The 20061-nt window shown below is 48.4% G+C and overlaps 2 protein-coding genes across 5 annotated transcripts in view; one reads left to right on the top strand and one right to left on the bottom strand.

Annotated features, from left to right (window-relative positions):
• LOC140409300 (dedicator of cytokinesis protein 2-like) overlaps positions 1-20061 on the bottom strand; it is a 1572852-nt gene that overhangs the window by 991560 nt on the left and 561231 nt on the right. The window contains exon 26 of the mRNA XM_072497681.1: positions 17241-17368. Coding sequence (XP_072353782.1) covers positions 17241-17368 — 128 coding nt within the window. The remainder of the gene's footprint in view (positions 1-17240; positions 17369-20061) is intronic.
• The window catches only part of LOC140409301 (INSYN2B protein-like), a 275422-nt gene that overhangs the window by 216936 nt on the left and 38425 nt on the right, over positions 1-20061 (top strand). The window lies entirely within an intron of this gene.

Here is a 20061-nt window from a genome sequence, read left to right as displayed (position 1 = left end):
AACTTGTAGGTCCTGTCATCTAATCATGTCATCTCCTGGAAGAGACAACAACCACAGCCAAAATCAAAACTTCTGCTGCATTCAATTCAGTATCCCTGAGAGATTGATTGCCCTACGACAACTTTAAACAAGAAAACCAGCTCTAAGATAGACGATCCAATAGTTCCCTACAGCACCACATTATCACAACTTCTTCCTTCCCTGCCGTTCGGTCAAAACCCTGGAACTCCCTTCCTAACGCACTCTGCGTGTCTCTGCAATACAGGGACTGCAGCGGTTTAAGAAGGCGGCTCACCACCACCTTCTCAAGGACAATTCAGGGTCGGGGAACAAATACTGGCCTAGCCGGCGACACCCACATCCAATTAATGAGCATAAAATAAATCAACTACCTCGCAGTAACCCTCTATATCTAGCAATGTCACTTTGTCTTAATAACACATTCAGCTCCCTTTTTATCAAACTGCAGATTATTTATTCTTTCATTGGTTGTGGGGTTCGCTGGCTCGGCCAGCATTTGTTGCCCATCCCTAATTGCCTTTGAACTGAGTGACTTGCTCGGCCGTTCCAGAGTTAGAGTCAACCGCATCACTGTGGGTCTGGAGTCACATATAGGCCAGGTAAGGGTGGCAGAGTTCCTTCCCGAAACGACATTAGTGAACCAGACAGTGTTTTATGACAATCGTTGACAGTTGAGTTGCCATAGTCCCTGATGGCTTTATATTCCAGACTTTTCACTTTATATTAATTTGCCTCAAATGCCACCAGCTTACTGGTCCAGTGGCATCACCCACTACCCGATATGCCATGCTCACCATGTAAATCAGCATATCGATCGGGGGGGAGATGAATCTCATAAAAAGTGTGAATCCTGACCACTAATCTAACTCTTCAACTGTGAATTGTACCATCTCTCACCTGAGTAACCGAATTGGATCCAGTTCCTTGATGTTTCTGAGGATCTTAATCAAATGCCAATGAAGCCGACATTCCTTGAAAGTAAATAATTGAACCTCATAACCATTGGATAGAATGTCAAAATTTGGTATTCTCCCAGTCTCCAGAGCCTTGATGCACAGCACACCCTGTGAGAGCCAAAATTCAGCCTAACAGTCCAAGTGAAGATATACCGTACCATATATGGTATAATGATCTATAATTCAATCATCTCCCTAATAAATGTCAAAACCTTGTTTGCGAGCCCTGGGCACCCTCACAATTTTTTTTTTTAAACCAGCCACTGACTTACAAATACCTATGATGCACTCTATCATATTGGCATACCTGGCATTTCCTCATACCTTGACCTCTGACCCGCTACCTGTACAGGATGGGAGCCCCTGAGAAACCCCCTGATGCTATTTGTAGCTAAGTTCGATATCTGGGATGGCCACTTACAAAGGAATACTGGGCACTTGCAAAGACTCAAGGGAAATATGGCCAATACAGGATTCAGGCAAACTCAGAGCCTAAAGGAATATTTGCTAACAGAGAACCAGGCAGAACCCTAGCCGATTTGCATTCTAATGGCCCATTTCCCCAGGACAAAGGACTTGTACTCAGGTATCAGATACAATTCCAGACACATCGGCGCCTTCACCCAGGAAGCCCAAACAGCCAAGGTCAATGACCACTCAGGACACGCCCAGGCACCAAGGCACCCGCCCCTTTATTGGCTCAAATCGAAGGCAGTAATCGAAGCCTGCCGAATTATTGGGTCCAAAGCTAAGGTCCGCCCAAAAGAGCGCGAAACCCCCAAAGGATAAAGAGAGACACTGCCATGTGTTCGATCTCTTTTGGCCCTGGCACACCGGCACTCTTTGGCCCGGCTGATACCTGAAGCCAACTGCAGCACCACGACCACAAGCAAGTTCAAGATCAACGACCGCTACTAAACTAATGAGCCCAGCAGAACCGGAGTTACTTCTCCAGACCCAGCCACTCCAGATCCGAACAAAGGCCTTGTTCCTCTGCCAAAGCCGGGTGCCTGAAGTTAAGTACAGGTTGTTGTAGTGTTAGGTATAATTTAGCTTGTAGTGTGTTAATGTTGCATGTTGCATGTGTGAGTTAATCTTGTGTGTAAATAAACTATTATTCAACTTGAACTAACTGACTGGTTGTTGGGTCTTTGATCAATATCCAGTTGAACCTTGTGGTGGTATCATTTGATACCTGGTGACTCTGAAAAGCAATATTATCATTAATAATTGTCATATCAGTGTCTAATTAAAAGGAGCAACATTATTGGCGTCTCCGGTGCAAATTGGCAACAGGTTCTTCCACTCTCTCGTAGAATTAGTGCCCATCCTGTTCGGAAATGGAAATTTCATTGATGACCAGATAAGCTCTTTTCCACTGTGGTTGCAAAATTAAATATTGGTCAGGACACTGGGAAAAAACCCTTATTCACAATAGGTGGCATGGGGTTGTTCATGCCCACCTGAGGTAAGGCAAACCAAGGTCTCATCTGAAAAGACTTGAACCCACAATCGTGGGACGCAGAAACAAGAGTGTGATCAACAGAGGCACGGCTGATTCTTACCATTGGATAAGTGCAAGTTTGTTTCTTTGGTTTTATCTTCCTTGTTTCTTTCAACAAAATTTTCTAATTGTTACTTTGGTTTCACTTTTCCTTAAACCCTGCTTTTTGTCCATGGTTTTCATCGCCAAAGGTGTGGGTTTGAAATTGACTTGTTATTCTCTGAAGTTCTTACTCAGCAGTGTAACTCCCTACTCACAGTTATTCCCTTGGACTTGGAAATATAGTCCTCCTGAAATTAAGCAGCAACATTAAACTATGAGCAACATTAGTTGATCTTAAAAACTGCAACCCAGCACTATAATGATCACCATAGTCTAGCTGCTCGCCCACACAGAGATGTAATATTGCAGACTAAGTACTATCACTACAAGGTACTAAATCTAATAAACGTTCCTCTCTGCTACTCCTGCTTACATGTTGAATAAAGAAACAAATTCATCAGATCTGCCTCCCTTAGCACTTGGCTGCCCCACATCAGGCCACTTAATCAAAGGCCAGTTAAAATGTCCCATGATGGCAACTCTTTTGTCGATCCTCCAATTTTTCCCCGCAACGTTCCCCAGGGATTAAATCGGATAGCCCATGAAATCGGGAGCAGGGACCGCAAAGTGTGATTACCCTGCGCCTGTTTATTATTGCAGGCTGAACGTAAATATTGTGCCGCCCACCGATTATGACGTACAGCCCAGCGCTGAGTGCTGCTGAGTGCCTCAGAAAGGGACCCAGGTCTGTGCCAGGCCAGCACCGCTTCACATAGGCCTCCACTACTTAAAGGCAGCCTCTTTTAAAGGCTGCAGTGGGGGACTGGAGCTGTTTGAAGCAGGAGGAAGCTGTGGAAGTGGCACAGCAGGCCAGGAAGCTTACACCGAGGATGCAACATGAGAGACTCCGGTGGAGGAGGTTGACGGGAGGAAGAGAGGCCCCTTCCATTGGGGGCCAATGGATTTTCCTGGCAAATTCTGAGAAGGGAGTGGGAGCAGAATGATGTAGCATCAATGCTGGAAGTCTAACCCCAAGGACATACGAACATACAAACTAGGAGCAGGAGTAGGCTACTCGGCCCCTTGCCCCTGCTCCACCACTCAACAAGATTATGGCTGATCTGAATGCAACCTCAACTCCACATTCCCACCTCCCCAATAACATTTTACCTGCAATCCTGCACCCCCACCTCCGCAAGTGGTGGACCTCTTGGGCAGGATCCTCCATCCCGGAAGCCGGGGAATAGGGATTCCATTGTGGGCACCCCCACGCTGTTGGGAAATCCGCGGGCATGAGTTCACTGCCGGGGAAACGGAGGATCCCGCCGACGGAGAATCCAGCCCCTTATCTTTAAACAGTGACCTCCCAGTTCTAGTTTCTCCTGCAAGAAGAAACCATCCACCCTCGCGGTCTATATGTTTCAATCAACACATCTCTTACACTTCTGAAGATAGGAGCCTAGATTGTCCAACCTGTCCTCATAAGACAACAGGTATTAGTCTAGCAAATAAAAACAAAACACTGCAGATACTGGAAATATGAAATAAAACAGAAAATTAGTCGAGTAAACCTTCTCTCTTTTTAAAAATAAATTTAGTGTACCCAATTCATTTTTTCCAATTCAGGGCAATTTGGCATGGCCAATCCACCTACCCTGCACACCTTTGTGTTGTGGGGGCGAAACCCATGCAAACACGGAGGAGAATGTGCAAACTCTGCATGGACAGTGACCCAGAGCCGGGATCGAACCAGGGGCCTCGCTGCCATGAAGCAGCAGTGCTAACCACTGTGCCACCGTGCTGCCCTAGTAAACCTTCTCTGAACTGCTTCCAAAGCATCTGCATTCTTCCTTAAATACGGAGACCAATGCTGCACACGATACTCCAGGTCTGGTCTCGCCAATGCTCTGTACAACTGAAACATAACCTCTCTACTTTAGTATTCAATTCACCTCCCAATAAACAATAATAACAAAGAACAAAGAAAGTGCAGCACAGGAACAGGCCCTTCGGCCCTTCAAGCCTGCGGCGACCATGCTGCCCGTCTAAACTAAAATCCTCTACACTTCCAAGGTCCGTATCCCTCTATTCCCATCCTATTCATGTGTTGTCAAGACGTACTTTAAAAGTAATTATCGTTCCTGCTTCCACCACCTCCTCCGGTAGCGAGTTCCAGGCACCCACTATCCTCTGTGTAAAAAAACATACCTCGTACATCTCCTCTAAACCTTGCCCATCGCTCCTTAAATCTATGCCCTCTAGTAATTGACCCCTCGACTCTGGGAAAAAGTCTCTGACTATCCACTCTGTCTACGCCCCTCATCATTTTGTAGACCTCTACCAGGTCGCCGCTCAACCTCCGTCATTCCAGTGAGAACAAACCAAGTTTATTCAACCTCTCCTCATAGCTAATGCCCTCCATACCAGGCAACATCCTGGTAAATCTCTTCCGCACCCTCTCTAAAGCCTCCACATCCTTCTGGTAGTGTGGCGACCAGAATTGAACACTATACTCCAAGTGTGGCCTAACTAAGGTTCTATACAGCTGCAACATGACTTGCCAATTCTTATACTCAATGCCCTGGCCAATGAAGGCAAGCATGCCGTATGCCTTCATGACTACCTTCTCCACCTGTGTTGCCCCTTTCGGTGACCTGTGGACCTGTACACCTCGATCTCTCTGACTGTCAATACTCTTGAGGGTTCTACCATTCACTGTATATTCCCTCCCTGCATTAGACCTTCTAAAATGCATTACCTCACATTTGTCCGGATTAAACTCCATCTGCCATCTCTCCGCCCAAGTCTCCAAATGATCTAAATCCTGGTGCATCCTCTGACAGTCCTCATCGCTATCCGCAATTCCACCAACCTTTGTGTCGTCTGTTAACTTACTATAAGACTAGTTATATTTTCTTCCAAATCATTTGTATATACTACGAACAGCAAAGGTCCCAGCACTGAACCCTGTGGAACACCACTAGTCACAGCCCTCCAATCAGAAAAGCACCCTTCCATTGCTACTCTCTGCCTTCTCTGACCTAGCCAGTTCTGTATCCATCTTGCCAGCTTACCTCTGATCCCGTGTTAATTCACCTTTTGTACCAGTCTGCCAGGAGGGACCTTGTCAAAGGCCTTACTGCAGTTCATATAGACAACATCCACTGCCCTACCTGCATCAATCATCTTTGTGACCTCCTCAGACATTCTATTGACTTTCTGAATTACTTGCTGTAACTGCATATGAACTTTTGTGATTCGTGCCCTCGGACACCCAGATCCCTCTGCACCTCAGACCTCTGCAATCTCTCACCATTTGGATAAGATTTCTCTTTTTCGTTCTTCCTGCCAAAATGGACAACGTCACGTTTTCCCTCCATTTGATAGATCTTTGCCCACTCACCAATAACCTATCGATGTCCCTTTGTATCCTCCGCCTGTCCTCTTCATAATTTATGTTTCTGTCTATCCTGAGATTTAGCAACCTTACCTTCAGTCCCTTCACCCATCTTTCATCCAAACTTTAAAAAGCTGAGGCCCCAGCACTGATCCCTGAAGCACACCACTTGCTGCATGTTGCCAACCTGACAAAGGCACATTTATGGCCACTCTCTGTTTCCTGTTAGCTAGCCAATCTTATATCCTTGAAAATATGTCCAAGAGCTTTTACTTGCAGTGCCTAAAGAGGTTTATTGACCTCACCTGAGTGGCCAAAGTCAGTGAATATCCCGTCAACTAGCCTTACTCATTGCCCCATCACCACCTCCTCTATAACCGCCCCCCCCCCGTCAATTTCGAGCAAACACGACCCATACCATACATTTATGTGCTGTCCATCACCCTCGCACACCTAACACTGCCAAAGGCCCACATCCTGCGCACCCTGCTGGCTATTCAACTGTGGCAGGCACATCACCCGAACACATGGCACCACATTCATGAACACACTGCCCTCTCTTTCCAGCAGAACTAGGTGGCCTTGAATAGATAGCAGCAGCCACTGACCAGTGGGCAGAGGGGACTGACCCCCATGAGAAGACAATGTTGAGGTGGCCGCCACTTAGGCTGTGGCCAGTGGCTTGCCTGAAACTATCTAGAATATGCACTGCAAGAACTTGCGAAGGATCCTTTGACAGCACCTTCCAAAGCCACAACCTCTAAAAGCGAGAAGTACAAGACGCATGGGAATACATTCTTGGGCAATTTTCTCATTGCCTCACAGATGTCAGCGTTGGAGCGGTACTGGAACAGCTTGGCTAGGGGCCCGGCTATTTCTGGAGCACAAGTCTTCAGTAGTACAACCGGGATATTGGCAGGAACCAATAGTCTTTTCAGTATCCAGTGTTTTCAGCCATTATTCAATATCACGTGGTGTGAATCAAATTGGCTGATAACTGGCATCTTAACTACTGGGAACCTCAGGGGGAATCCGAGACGGATCATCAATGCAACATTTTTTGCTGCAGACGATTGCAAACCTGCCTTTCGCTGGGTGTGTGTAACTGTGCGTTGGCCACTCCAGCACTGTCATGGATACATACATCTCTGAAAAGTAGAATGGTGAGAGTGAGGTCAAATAGGCTTTTAACTTATGTTGATTATTTCACCATCTGTTGCAAGCCCAGTGGCAGATACATCCTTCAAGACTTGGCCAGCTCAGTTAATAGTGGTCGCCCACTCATAGTGCATTCTGTGGCCTTGCCATCCTCAGTGCTTCTTCCAAATGGTGCTCAACATGGAGGAATACTGATTCATCAGCTGAGGGAGGTGGGGGTGGTAAGTGTTAACCAGCAGGAGGTTTCCTTGCATATACTAGACTTGATACCAGGAGACCTCATGATTTCCAGAGTTAATGTCCAGGGCCACTCCCTCCCAACTGAATATCACTGTTGCACTACCTCTTGTAGGTCAGTTCTTTCCCATCAACACCAAAATAGTGATGGAGGATCCTGTGACACTGGCTATAGGTTTGATTCCAGTCATACGACTATGGCAGGCTGTGACTTGACTCGTGTCTGAGACAATTCTCCTAGTTTTGGCACAAGTCCCGAGATGTTAGTTGGGAGCAATTTGTGCCTCTGTTGTTCCGGTGCCTAGGTTGATGCCAGTTGTTCGGTCTGCCCAGTTTACTTGGCTGGAGGTTTTCTGCCACCCTCCCCGGCACTGGGTTTTCCCGTCACGGATTCGGTGAGCCATTGGCCACCGGCAGGATCTACCAGCCTCCCGACCTCCATCGGGCTTTGCAAGACTCACCTGCCCCACTGTCGGAGAACCCGTGGATGTGGAGATACCGGGAACCCGTTATGATGGGGTCGTCTTTGGTGGGACTGGAAGATGCTGCCGACGGGAGGGATCAGAAAATCCCGCCCATTATTATTTGACTCTTTTGTTCGGGGTTTGACACAATTGAATGTTTACTAGGGTATTTCATAGGGCAGTCAGGAGTCACTTTTAGGCCAGTTTGGATCAGGGCAGCTGCTTTTTTTTATGGTAAGAACAAAAGACATAGGAGCGAATTAGGCCACTCGGCCCATCGAGTCTGCTCCACCATTCAATCATGGCTGATATTTTCTCATCCCCATTCTCCTGCCTTTTTCCCATAACTCCTGGTCCCCATATTTATCAAGAACCTATCTACTCAGTGATTTGCTGTCCACAGCCTTCTGCGACAAAGAGTTCCACAGATTCACCACCCTCTGGCTTAAGAAATTCCGCCTTGTCTCTGTTTTATATGATGGTCCCTTTAGTCTGAGATTGTGTCCTCCGGTTCTAGTTTTTCCTACAAGTGGAAACATCCTCTCCACGCCCACTCTATCCAGGCCTCGCAGTATCCTGTACGTTTCAATAAGATCCCCCCTCATCCTTCTAAACTCCAACGAGTACAGGCCAAGAGTTCCTCATACGACAAGCTCTTCATTCCAAGGATCATTCTTGTGAACCTCCTCTGGACCCTTTAGCTGCCCACACTCCCATAGAACCATGAGCACCATTATTTTTTAATTCCAAATTTCTTAATTAATTAAATTTAATTTCCCCGGCTGCCATGTTGGAATTTAAACACATGGCCTGGATTTTTCAGATGGTGCCCCTTCCACCAGCCGAAGAGTCAGCGGGGAACACATCTCCACCAACTCGGAGTACCCTGCCGCCATTTCATGCCCAAATGAACGTCCAGTGGCTGCAGGCGGGACACCTGCCCTTCACGTGAGAGAAAGTCCCACCTGAGAAAGCTGCTGGCCAATTTGATTGGTGGGCTGAAGTTCCACGACCAGAGGGCAAGGTAGGTTTTCGGGGACCCAGGGCAGGGGGAAATAGGTGGCCTTTGAAGGGGATCGGGGGTACAAAGGGCACAATTGGGGTTTTGTGGAGAGGGCATGTGAGGACGGGAGGTCCAGAAACCACTCGACCTGAAGTGGGGGTACCCTCACAGCCTTCTGATGGAGGCACTCTGTCCCCTTGTCCACCCAAGATCTAGCCTCCTTTTTGGGCTTCCCCCCATGCCAAGTAAATCCTCCTGCCAGCCTAAGCATTACGGCTGGTGGGAAACGGCCCTTAAGTGCCTAATAATTGGCCACTTAATGGTCTCAACTGGAGCAAGAGCGGGCTGTGTGGTCGGGGTGGGCGGGAACCCAGAGGAAACCCCATTACTTCAATTCCATGCCTAAAAACCCACTGGGGGAGGGGCGGGTGGTGGTGGGAGTGGGGGGAGGGGGGGGGGGTGAAATTCAGGTCCATGCCAGAGCATTAACCCAGGCCACTGGATTCCCAGTCCAGTAACATGGTCACTTTGCTACCGTTTCAGCCACAATGAACCCACCCGCGCAAAAATTCATCTTCGTACCCACTGGCAGTATTTTGATTCCTTTGCTGTGTCTGCCCCATCTCCCTCTGACGCTGCAATGCGAGCGAGGCTGAGACTGTAGGCCCAGTGACTGGGGGCTAGTGGCTTGCTCAGAGCCTTCTAAATGGAGTTGGGGAGGGATGGGAGGCACGGAGGGAGGAGTGGGGGTGGATCCCTCACGCTGCTGAGCAGACGTTCAGTTGTGCGCGCTCATCAGAAGACAGCATCTCAAGACAGCGAGGTCGAAAACGGTTTGGCATCAAACTGGCGTTAGATGTTGACTGACATCTCATGCTGCTTACTCTGCATACAGTGAGTAATGACCGAGTTAATGCCCTCATTAAGGTGGTGCCTGGCAGGGGGCTGCGGCCTTCATGCCGAGGATGTCCTTTTTCTACTGAGCAGGCATCCTACCAGCCAGCTCCACACAGCCAAGCATTGCAGCCCTAGTTTCTACACTCCTTGTTGCCACCAGGGGTCTATAACATGTACTTGAGGATCAATGCTGTACGGCAGCTAAGCCAAAATCATGTTAACTCCTTCCTGCTGATTAATATCCTCCCTTCCTATTGATTGATCTCTTTCTTTTCTCCATAGCCTTTTTTTTTTCTTCCCTTTTCAAGCACATATCCAATTTCCTTTTGAAAGTTATTATTGAATCTGCTTCCACCGACCTGTCAGGCAGCGCAGCCTAGATCATAACAACTCACTGCATAAAAAAAACGTTTCCTCATCTCCCTCTGGTTCCTTTGTCAATAAATTTAAATCTACTTTATCCTCTTTCACAAATAAAGCTTCACCTGCTTCCTTACTCAGCCAATTGATCTTTATGGAAATCCCACTTCCAATCCATCACTATTATCCAACTCGATTGCCGAGGCACCGATCACATCTAAATTCTTCCAAGGGCATATTCCAGCATTCTACTGTCGTACCTCTACATTTCTGCACCTGCATTACCGTCGAACCTTACAGTGCGGAAGGAGGACACTCGGCCCATCGTGCCAGTTCCTAGCCCCACACCTGCTGCTTTTTTTGCATAGAGACCTGTTACTAATGGATCAGCTCCCACCAGCCTTTCATTCTACCAAGTCGCCCCCATTTGAAAAAGATTGCCTCATTGTAGAAGCCAAATACTTGGCTTCTACACTCATCTCCCTCAACTCTTTGCCGCAGAAGGCTGTGGAGGCCAAATCACTGGGTGTCTTTAAGACAGGGATAGATAGATTCTTGATTAACAAGGGGATCAGGGGTTATGGGGAGGAGGCAGGAGAATGGGGATGAGAAAAAAAATCAGCCATGATTGAATGGCGGAGCAGACTCGATGGGCCGAGTGGCCTAATTCTGCTCCGATGTCTTATGGCCTTATGGTCTAAGTTTCCTTGTCAATTCATTTAAAGGTGCCCTTTAGTTAGAGAATCAAGATCATTAAAGGAAAAATCTTGGGTGATGCGTAAGGATCCTTGCAGATAGATGAATTTTAATTGGGCTGGATGGTTTTCTGACAATTATTTGCTGTGATCTCATGGCCTTGTGTCAAGCAGCCTGATTTTCAAAAGTGTTGGATTTAGTGGAGTCCTTTGAGAAAATAATGGAAAGGAATAATAATAATCTTTATTGTCACAAGTAGGCTTACATTAACACTGCAATGAAGTTACTGTGAAAAGCCCCTAGCCACCACATTCCGGCACCTGTTCGGGTATACGGAGGAAGAATTAAGGATGCTCAAATTACCCAGCAACATGTCTTTCGAGACTCGTGGGAGGAAACCGGAGCACCCGGAGGAAACCTACGCAGACACGGGGAGAACGTGCCGACTCCGCACAGACAGTGACCCAAGCCAGGAATCGAACCTGGGACCCTGGCCCTGTGAAGCAACAGTGCTACCCACTGTGCTACCGTGCCACCAAGCGAATGAATTAGATTCTGCATGCCCTGTTCCCCAACCACCCCAGCATTGGCTGCTTTTGTTTCCCGGTTCACACCTCAATTTTAAAATTCTCATCCCTGTTTTCCGAGTCCTTCATGGACTGCCTCTCCCTACCTCTGTCCACTCCTTCAGCCCCACAACCCTCCGATATCGCGACTGTCCTCCAGTTCTTCAGCAAATTTACTCTTTCTACTGTTAGCAGCTGTCCTTTCTGATGGTTGGGCCCTCAATTCTAGAAATCCTTCCCTGAACCACTCATGCTAGCTCCTCTGCCTTCTTTAAGATGCTGGGAGTGCCTCGGGAGGTTTTAAGGCGCTATTTAAATGGAAGCTGTGTGTGTGTATTTTTACAAGGTGTGCGATAAGGAGGCTTTGTGATCAAATTAAGGTAAATGTTGTTAAGATATCGTGGTAGAATGGATAGGAAGGACAGAAAGCAGTCATTAATGGATTATTTTTCAGGCTGCAGGGATGCAACTAATGATACCCCCTGGAGGATAGATACATAAAAATTTACAGGCACCACAATAGCAAGGCACGTAACTAACTGTGGAGAAAATTGCAGTTAATTGCAGGAGAACAGATTGGATATCTAAAAGTCACATAAAACTTAATATCGGGAAATGTGAGTTAACAACCATTGAGAGGAACAAGGGGAGAACGTGAAGACTGTGAGCGAAACTGCAGCTCTCATTAACACAGAGGAATCCAAAGAGCTAAAGCGTGAACTTTGTTTCTCTATATTTGAGGCCAAAGAGGATATCTGACTCAAAGAGGACATCTGAATCTCAAGGAGATTGGTTGATCACTTAACGGGAATGTAGGGCTTTGGCGATAGAGCAGGGCAGCAGGACTGATTGGATTGCTCTGTAAAGCGCTAGCATGGACTTGAAAGGCTAAATGGACTTATTTTCTGTGTCGTAATGATGCCCCCCCCCCCCCCCCCCCCCCCACCACCACCACCACCATGGGTTTTCTAGCGGCTTGGAGTGGATTCAACAGGAAATTCCATTGACAGCAGGGGGGCCGGAAGATCTCACTGCTGGCCAACAGTGGGCCTCTCACTGTCAAGAGACACGTTGCGGGGATGCCAGAGAACTAGCCCAAAGTGTCAATTTTGGAAAGAAAATTGGTCCGATTCTCACCAACCCCGGCAACGCAATCCGGACAGCAATTTTCAAGGAGTTAGAAGATTTTTTTTCCCCCCCCCACGTGAAAAACGCCGCGCCTAAAGTGTCTGATTCGCCCGGGGGTCATTGAAGCACTTCAGCGAGGCATTTAGACAGCTACACAGCACTTCCCTTCATTCAATCCAGGAGGACAGCAGCTAGGAAACCAACTCCTAGGTTTACTGAAGGGGCCTTCACCCGTGTGTTGAATGCCATGGAGGAGAGGCAGACCACAATATACCCTTGGGCGAGCGGGATACCCTCCGGCAAGGTGGCAAATCCCATCTCGGAGACGGTGACAGCACTGGTCAGTACCAGCAACCTGACTAAGAGGACAGTGTGCAATTCAGAAAAAAGATGGATGCCCCACTCGATCAGCCAGGGTGCCTGCTCCCTGTCTCCTCTCTTCACTCCACACTCCAGCCAACCCTCAGAATGTCATCTCGATCTCATATGCCGCCGCCTCACAGGGCCCCAGCACCCAACCTCCCACCAACATCCTCAGTTCCCCCCCCCCCCACCCCACCCCCCCAGAGACTCCTCATCAGAACTCCTCGCTGCTTAGATACCCAGTCCACACATGCCAGTTGTCATTGACCTCTGACCTGCCAGGCGTCCAGCTCCCAAATCCACATTTGTATTCCTGCAGGAGAAGCTCATTCGCAACAGCTGTGAGTGAGAGAAAACGGGCGGTAGGATGCCCGAGCTGATGATCCTGACTCCCCTTCACCCCCTGATTGCAGAAGGGTCACGATGTCCTGGTGGAGGGAGGGGATGCGGTTTGTGGTGTTGTTGGGCAACATGCTGGTCCTACTCCATGAAGCCGGAGGCAATCTGAGCATCCCTAGTCCCCACCTGGCCTCCATTCTCCAGATTCTCAGAGGCCTCTTACTCAACTCCCTCCGACATGCCCTCCTCATCCGAGAACATGTGCCGCTCCTCCAGGTGAAATGAAAAATGAAATGAAAATGAAAATCGCTTATTGTCACAAGTAGGCTTCAAATGAAGTTACTGTGAAAAGCCCCTAGTCGCCACATTCCGACGCCTGTTTGGGGAGGCTAGTACGGGAATTGGGCCGCCTGATGGCCTGCCTTGGTCTGCTTCAAAAGCCAGCTATTTAGCCCCTGAGGTCTTCCTCAAGAAGGTCGGCCCCCTGCTGCAGAGCCAGGTTATGTAGGGCACAGCAGGCCACCAGGATGCTGGAGATCTATGGGGCCATACTGCAGGGTCCAACAGACCTGTTGAGGCAGCGGAAGCACATTTTCAAGAGGTCGATTCACCGCACTAAGACAAATCGGGTGACACTGTGAGCCTCGCTGTACAGGGTCTCTGCTGTGGTCTCTGGCCACCGCACCAGCATCATCAGCCAAGACCTCAGGGGATATCCTTAGTGCCCTACAAGCCATCCCTGCAGCTTGAGGTGACCCTCAGAAATGCCAGGGATCTGCGACTGCCCACGGATACAACTATCATGCACGCTCCCTGGAAAACGTGCACACACGTGCATGAACCGCACCCGGTGGGCACTCACCAATTGCACATTGATGGAGTGGAACGCTTTCCTGTTCATGAAGGGGGCTCCCAACAATCTCAAAGTCAAGGAATGGGATGAATCGTCAGAAGGCTGGGCTCAAAGTTTGGGAGAACAGGATGAAGAGGCACTGGGGTCGCTCCTCTGCAGGGACTCCAAAGCCTACCCAGTCAGGATCTATTGGCCAAGGCAGACATAACCCACCAGTTGACCACGGCCATTCGGAATCTGTGCTAACCCTCCTGTCAGAACCCCAATGATATCGAGCCTCCGGGAGGCGACTGGCAAATCTAAGTGGCATAAGCAGGGCCCAGTCTTCGTCTGGAAAAGGGAGGACCTGAGCTGCAAGTGAACAGTTGACGTTGGCCAAGTTCTGGGAACGGCTGTATCCGGGTCCAGAAGGCCAATGGGTAAGTGAATGATAATGATGGTGAGCTGCGGTGATACCATCCTGACTCGCTCACTCTTATCCCTTGCGGGATCCCGATCGATGTCGGGATGGAGCCACTGGAGCTGGCCTTCCTACTGATCACGGCGCCGGAGGAGTGCAGACTCCAGCAGCAACATGCAGCAATGCCGAGGAAAGATCCTGCAGAACAGGAACAGGGATGCACAGGGCAGGATCAGGAGCCGGAGGCCACACCAACCTTACAGGAGGCACAATGGTGCTGGAGGAGACCAAGGTCCACAGGACTTGCGTGACCTCCATGGAGCTGTTCAACAGCATGTCCCGTCACAAACTCTGCCAGATGAAGGATACTGTGCGGCATCTGTGCCATGCCCTTTTGGACTTGGCGCCACGTGGTAGCAGAAGACACACGCTCGCTGTGGCCATCAAGATCACAACAGCCCTCAATGCCTGCCCTACGGGGTCCTTTCTTCTAGGATCCCTACAATGCAGAAGGAGGCCATTATGCCCATCAGGTCTGCACTCTGAAAGAGCACTCGACTGAGGCCCACTCCTCCGCCCCTGCAGCCCCTCCGTAACCTAACCTGCACATCTTTGGACACAAAGGGGCAACTTAGTATGACTAATCCACCTAACCTGCACATCTTCGGAGTGTAGGAGGGAATTGGAGCACCAGGAGAAAACGCACACGGACACGGGGAGAACGTGCAGACTCCACACAGACAGTCATCCAAGGCCCGAATCGAATTTGAATCGTCGGTGCTGTGAGACAGTAGTGATAACCACTGTGCCACCAGGGCTCAATTGGTGGACCTCTGTGGTATTTCACAGTAGACTGCAGCAATGTCATTCTCCGTGCCCTGTGGCATAAGGAAGTCCCCTTCTTCAAATGGAGTTCCCTCAATGTCCAGTTGGTGTGCAACCTTCTTTTTTCCAGGGAGCGTGCATGACAGCTACAGAGCTCTGGAATGTTTGAGGTAGACCCCAGGCTAAAGGTGTCGTTCCTTAGGGCAAAGGATATCCCCTCAGTCATGGCTGATGATGCTAGTGCGGAGGCCACAGACTGTTGTGGAGACCAGGTATAGTGAGGCACACAGTGCAACCCGAGCTGTCATCGAGCGATATATCGGCCTGTTTAAGATGTGGTTCTGCGACCTTGACAGATCCGGTGGGTCCTTCAATGCACTCTACAATGCTGGATGAACAGCCCCTCATGTGGTAAACCACGTTATTGCATTACATGTACTGTATTGTATTGTGCATGCCTGGGCTTGTCCAGGCTGGCTCCACCTGTGGCTCCTCCCCTTGGGCTTCTGTATAAGAGTGGCAAGTCTCCGCCTCCGCACCCAGTTCGGATCCAGAGGCAGGAGGCTTGCTGTTTAGTGTATTAAAGCCTCAGTCACGTTCATCACTCGTCATGTGTTATAGATGGTGTATCAATTTAATACACTAAACTCCTCAAGATGAACTCATCGCTCAAGCCTGATCGCTTGGAACTGAACCCACAGGCAGCCGACGATACAGAGACGTTTGAACACTGGCTAAGCTGCTTCGAGGCGTACCTCGCATCCTTCAACAAAGACCTCACAGACCAATCAAAACACCTTTCTGTTTGCGGATGGGTAGTGAGGGGATTAGCCAGGGCTGTTTTGAACTAAACCCCCTCCTGTATGTAACAGCGCATTGTCCTATATGATCAAAATACATAGCAACTACACCCCAGCGAGTGACCACTTCGCCCTCATCCAGTGTTGCTGGGCCTGCCACACTTTTTGGCCTTCATGAAGGCTTTATGATAAGCCTGACCATGCAGTAACCCCTGATTCCTAATCAACTGGTCATAACAACACTTTACATCACAAAGATCATTAAAATTATGGACACGACAATCGCGAGGCAAGAATGTTCCCTTCCAGTCGGGGAACACTTCAACAGTCAAGGGCATTCAGCCTCTGATCTTCGGGTAAGCGGTCTCCAAGGTGGCCTTCAGGACGCACGACAACGCAGAATCGCCGAGCAGAAACTGTTAGGCAAGTTCCGTACGCATGAGTATGGCCTCAACCGGGGCCGTGGATTCCTGTCTCACTTCATTTAACCCTCCCGCCATCTGGCCTGGGCTTGCAAAATCCTACCAACTGTCCTGGCTTGAGACAATTTACACCTCTTTAACCTGTGATTATCCCACTTTTCAGTCGCACTGTCGGGACCTGTAAAGACTTAATTACCTGCAAAAAACTTGCATTCAAAGTATCATCCTGAATCATTGGCTTTGTCTATATATGCTGTGTTTGTGTAACCTAACTCTTCACTCACCTGATGAAGGAGCTACGCTCCGAAAGCTCGTGATTCCAAATAAACCTGTTGGACATTAACATGGTGTTGGAAGACTTCTTACTGTGCCCACCCCAGTCCAACGCCGGTATCTCCACATCATTAAAATTATGGAATGGGTCAAGAGGGTGGACCTCTGGAAAATGTAACTTCCTGTGGGTGAGTCCAAATCAAGGGGGAATAAATACCATGAACAAATTGTGGACAGAAAGTTGGAGAGATTTTGTTGTGTCGGGAGTGAAACTGATTCAAATGGATAGTGTGGAGCGTTTAATAGAAGCCTTAATGTTTTCAGAAGGGATTAGAGGTATATAGGGACCAGATTCGAAAGAGAGTGAAATGAGGTCCATGCAGAACATAAACCATTCAGCGGGCCATTTCCGTGCGGTAGACTCTATGCAATGCTCTAGGCTTTGTCTTTGCCAGTATTGAATGCTCTGGAAGGTGGAAGCGTCTTCCATCCCCGAGCTCTGCGATTGCACGTTCTGTCGTCTGTGTCATACGTACCATGTTCTGTCGGTAGAGAACCTCCAGGATGTTGCTGAGCAGTTCGACACAAGCCTCCTCCTCGTCTCTCCTCTGAATCAGGCCATTCAGTGTGGTCGTCATTATCGGCAACAGGATAGCTCGACATTCTGTGAAAGGGGGTGATGGCAGATCTGGGTTCAAATCCAACACTTCGTACACCTTACAAATACTACTTTCTTAAAACATTTAAAAAAAAGATTTCACTCCAATATCGAGATTCACGAAGTCATAGACTCTATGGCACAGAAGGAGGCCATTCAGCCCATTGAGTGTATGCCGGCTCCCCATGAAGCAGCCCCGTGTCCCCGAAGCCCTGCAAGTTAATTTCCTTCAAGCGTTCATCTAATTTCCTTCTGAAATAGTCTCCACTTCTACCCCCCCATTCCACGTCATTATCACTCACTTTTATAGTAAGTTCTTCCTCGCTTTCCCTCTGCATCTCTTGCCAAACATTTTATATCCGTGCCTGTTAATCCTTGTATAATTATTGCAGCAATATAATATTTTGTGAAATCCAGGGCTAAGCAGCAGGTGTGGTTCCTCATGAAGATTTTAGCGGTCTCAGAATGCAAATTCAGCAATCCGGCCGTAGCTTCCCCTATTTAGGAGGGAGTAGGTATTGTGTTTATAAACCAACATTAGACCCTACTGGAGGCCAGTTCAGCTCAGCTGTCTGGGCAGCTGGTTCGTGAAGCAGAGCAAGGCCAGCAGCGTGGTTTCAATTCCCGTACCGGCTGAGGTTATTCACGAAGGCTCAACCTTGCCCCTCGCCTGAGGTGTGGTGACCCTGAGGTTAAATCAGGACATGTCAGCTCTTCCCGCTCAAAGGGGAAAGCGGCCAATGGTCACCTGGACTATGGTGACTTTATTTAGACTGTACTGAAGGGGGAAAAGGACAATGATGAAGTAGTGTTATTGTCTGGTTGTAGCACTGGTGCTGCATAAAGAACTCAGAAGGGACTTCTTTAGCCATAGCGTGGTGAGAATATGGAATCCACCACATGGAGCAGTTGAGTTGAAGAGTTGAGCAATCCAGATACTTAGACTAATACTCCAGAGAGATACGTTCAAGTCCCACCCACAGTAACTGGAACATTTAACTGCAATTAAGTAAATAAAGCTGGACCATAATAACTCATTAGGAAGCTGTTGGTAACAAAGGTGAACTTCATAGAATCATAGAGTCATAGAATTTACAATTCAGAAGGAGGCCATTCAGACCATCGAGTCTGCACTGTCCCTTGGAAAGAGCACCCTACTTAAGCCCATACCTCCACCCTATCCCTGTAACCCGACTTAACCTTTTGGACATTAAGGGGCAATTTAGCATGGCCAATCCACCTAACCTGCACATCTTTGGACTGTGGGAGGAAACCGGAGCACCCGGAGGAAACCCACACAGGCACGGGAAGAATGTGCAAACTCCACTGTCACCCGAGGCCGGAATTGAACTCGGGTCCCTGGAGTTTTGAAGCAGCAGTGCTAACCACTATGCCTTTATTTATTTACATATTTACAATTACAGGCTTAGCACAGCCTCTCACGCCGAGTGCAGACCTCGCTGGGAGGATAGATCTGATCAGGCAGCGAGTTGGGCCTGCTTTTATCCCCTGCCTTAACAAGCTAGCCTCAGTTGGCTAGCCTCCGTCTCCTTCCTAGGAAGCTCGTATTCCACACGTCCCCCAGGGAGATCAATGATTGTTTCCCCGTGGTCCTCATGTGGGTTATAAGATGGACTAAAACAGCAGAGCTCAGTAATGATGATCATGGGACATCCGGGCGTCCATAAATACCCATCCGGTTTATTAATGTCCTTCCGTGAAGGAAATCAACTGTTCTTACCCATGTGACTCTAGAATCTGCACTGTGGTCGACCCTTAACTGACCTCCCAACTGCTTTGCAAGCCGCACCGAATCTGGCACAGAAACGTCAAATAAAAATATCGACAGCACATGGATCCAAGAAGGCAGCTCGTCTCTACCTTCTGAAGGGCAATTAGGAATGGACAATAAATGCTGGATTGCCAGTGATGTCCACATCCCATGGTGATGTACAAGTACTTTATATTTGTTGGTTTGGATTGAACAGCATATTTGGCAGCATCTCTCAAAGATCATACAATGTGCTTGCATTTCTATAGCACTGTCGTCACATTAGGACTTTACAGCCAATAAGCTACTCACTTAAAGTGTTGTAAAATGGAGCAGAAAGCACAAAATGACGCTGGGGGTGATTTTGAGCCTTCGTTAGCCGTGAGCACAAACAGCGAGGCGGGCCCAAAGTTACGTGGTTTCCCCTGGGCGATTGATCAGTGCTCCGGGTGTAAACAAGGACAAGGATATTATGAATGCCATTCAGAGAATGGGTAACATTTCTAGGATTGTGGCTGAGATGAAGTCAGAAATCCGGGCGAAAAGAGAGCAGTAAGCACGGAGAAAGACCAACAAAGTGGCCTTCAATGCCGTGTAAGTAAGTTCTCAGGATGCAGACATCGCTGGCATGACCAAAATTTACTGCTGATCCCTAGGCGATGTCTTGCAAGCTGTGCCCAGCGTATCCTCTAATTCTATCTTTTACACTCGTTCTATGCTTCTAAAACTTCATTCTAACTCTTTTAAACTCTCTAACATTAGATTCTGTAGTCTCCCGTTCCTTCCCGATGTATGGTATATGTTGTCTGCACAGCCCGCACGAAACAATACTTTTCACTGTATACTGTTATGGGCGAGGCGTTTCCAGAACCCCAAAATGTATCATGGAGTTCAACCTACCTCTCCCTTTAATATATTTGTTGCTTTT

This window comes from Scyliorhinus torazame, chromosome 3 (assembly GCF_047496885.1).
Source record: "Scyliorhinus torazame isolate Kashiwa2021f chromosome 3, sScyTor2.1, whole genome shotgun sequence".
Classification (NCBI taxonomy): Eukaryota; Metazoa; Chordata; class Chondrichthyes; order Carcharhiniformes; family Scyliorhinidae; genus Scyliorhinus; species Scyliorhinus torazame.
The sequence above is the reverse complement of the archived record's forward strand: the minus strand, read 5'-3'. Positions and strand labels throughout refer to the sequence as shown.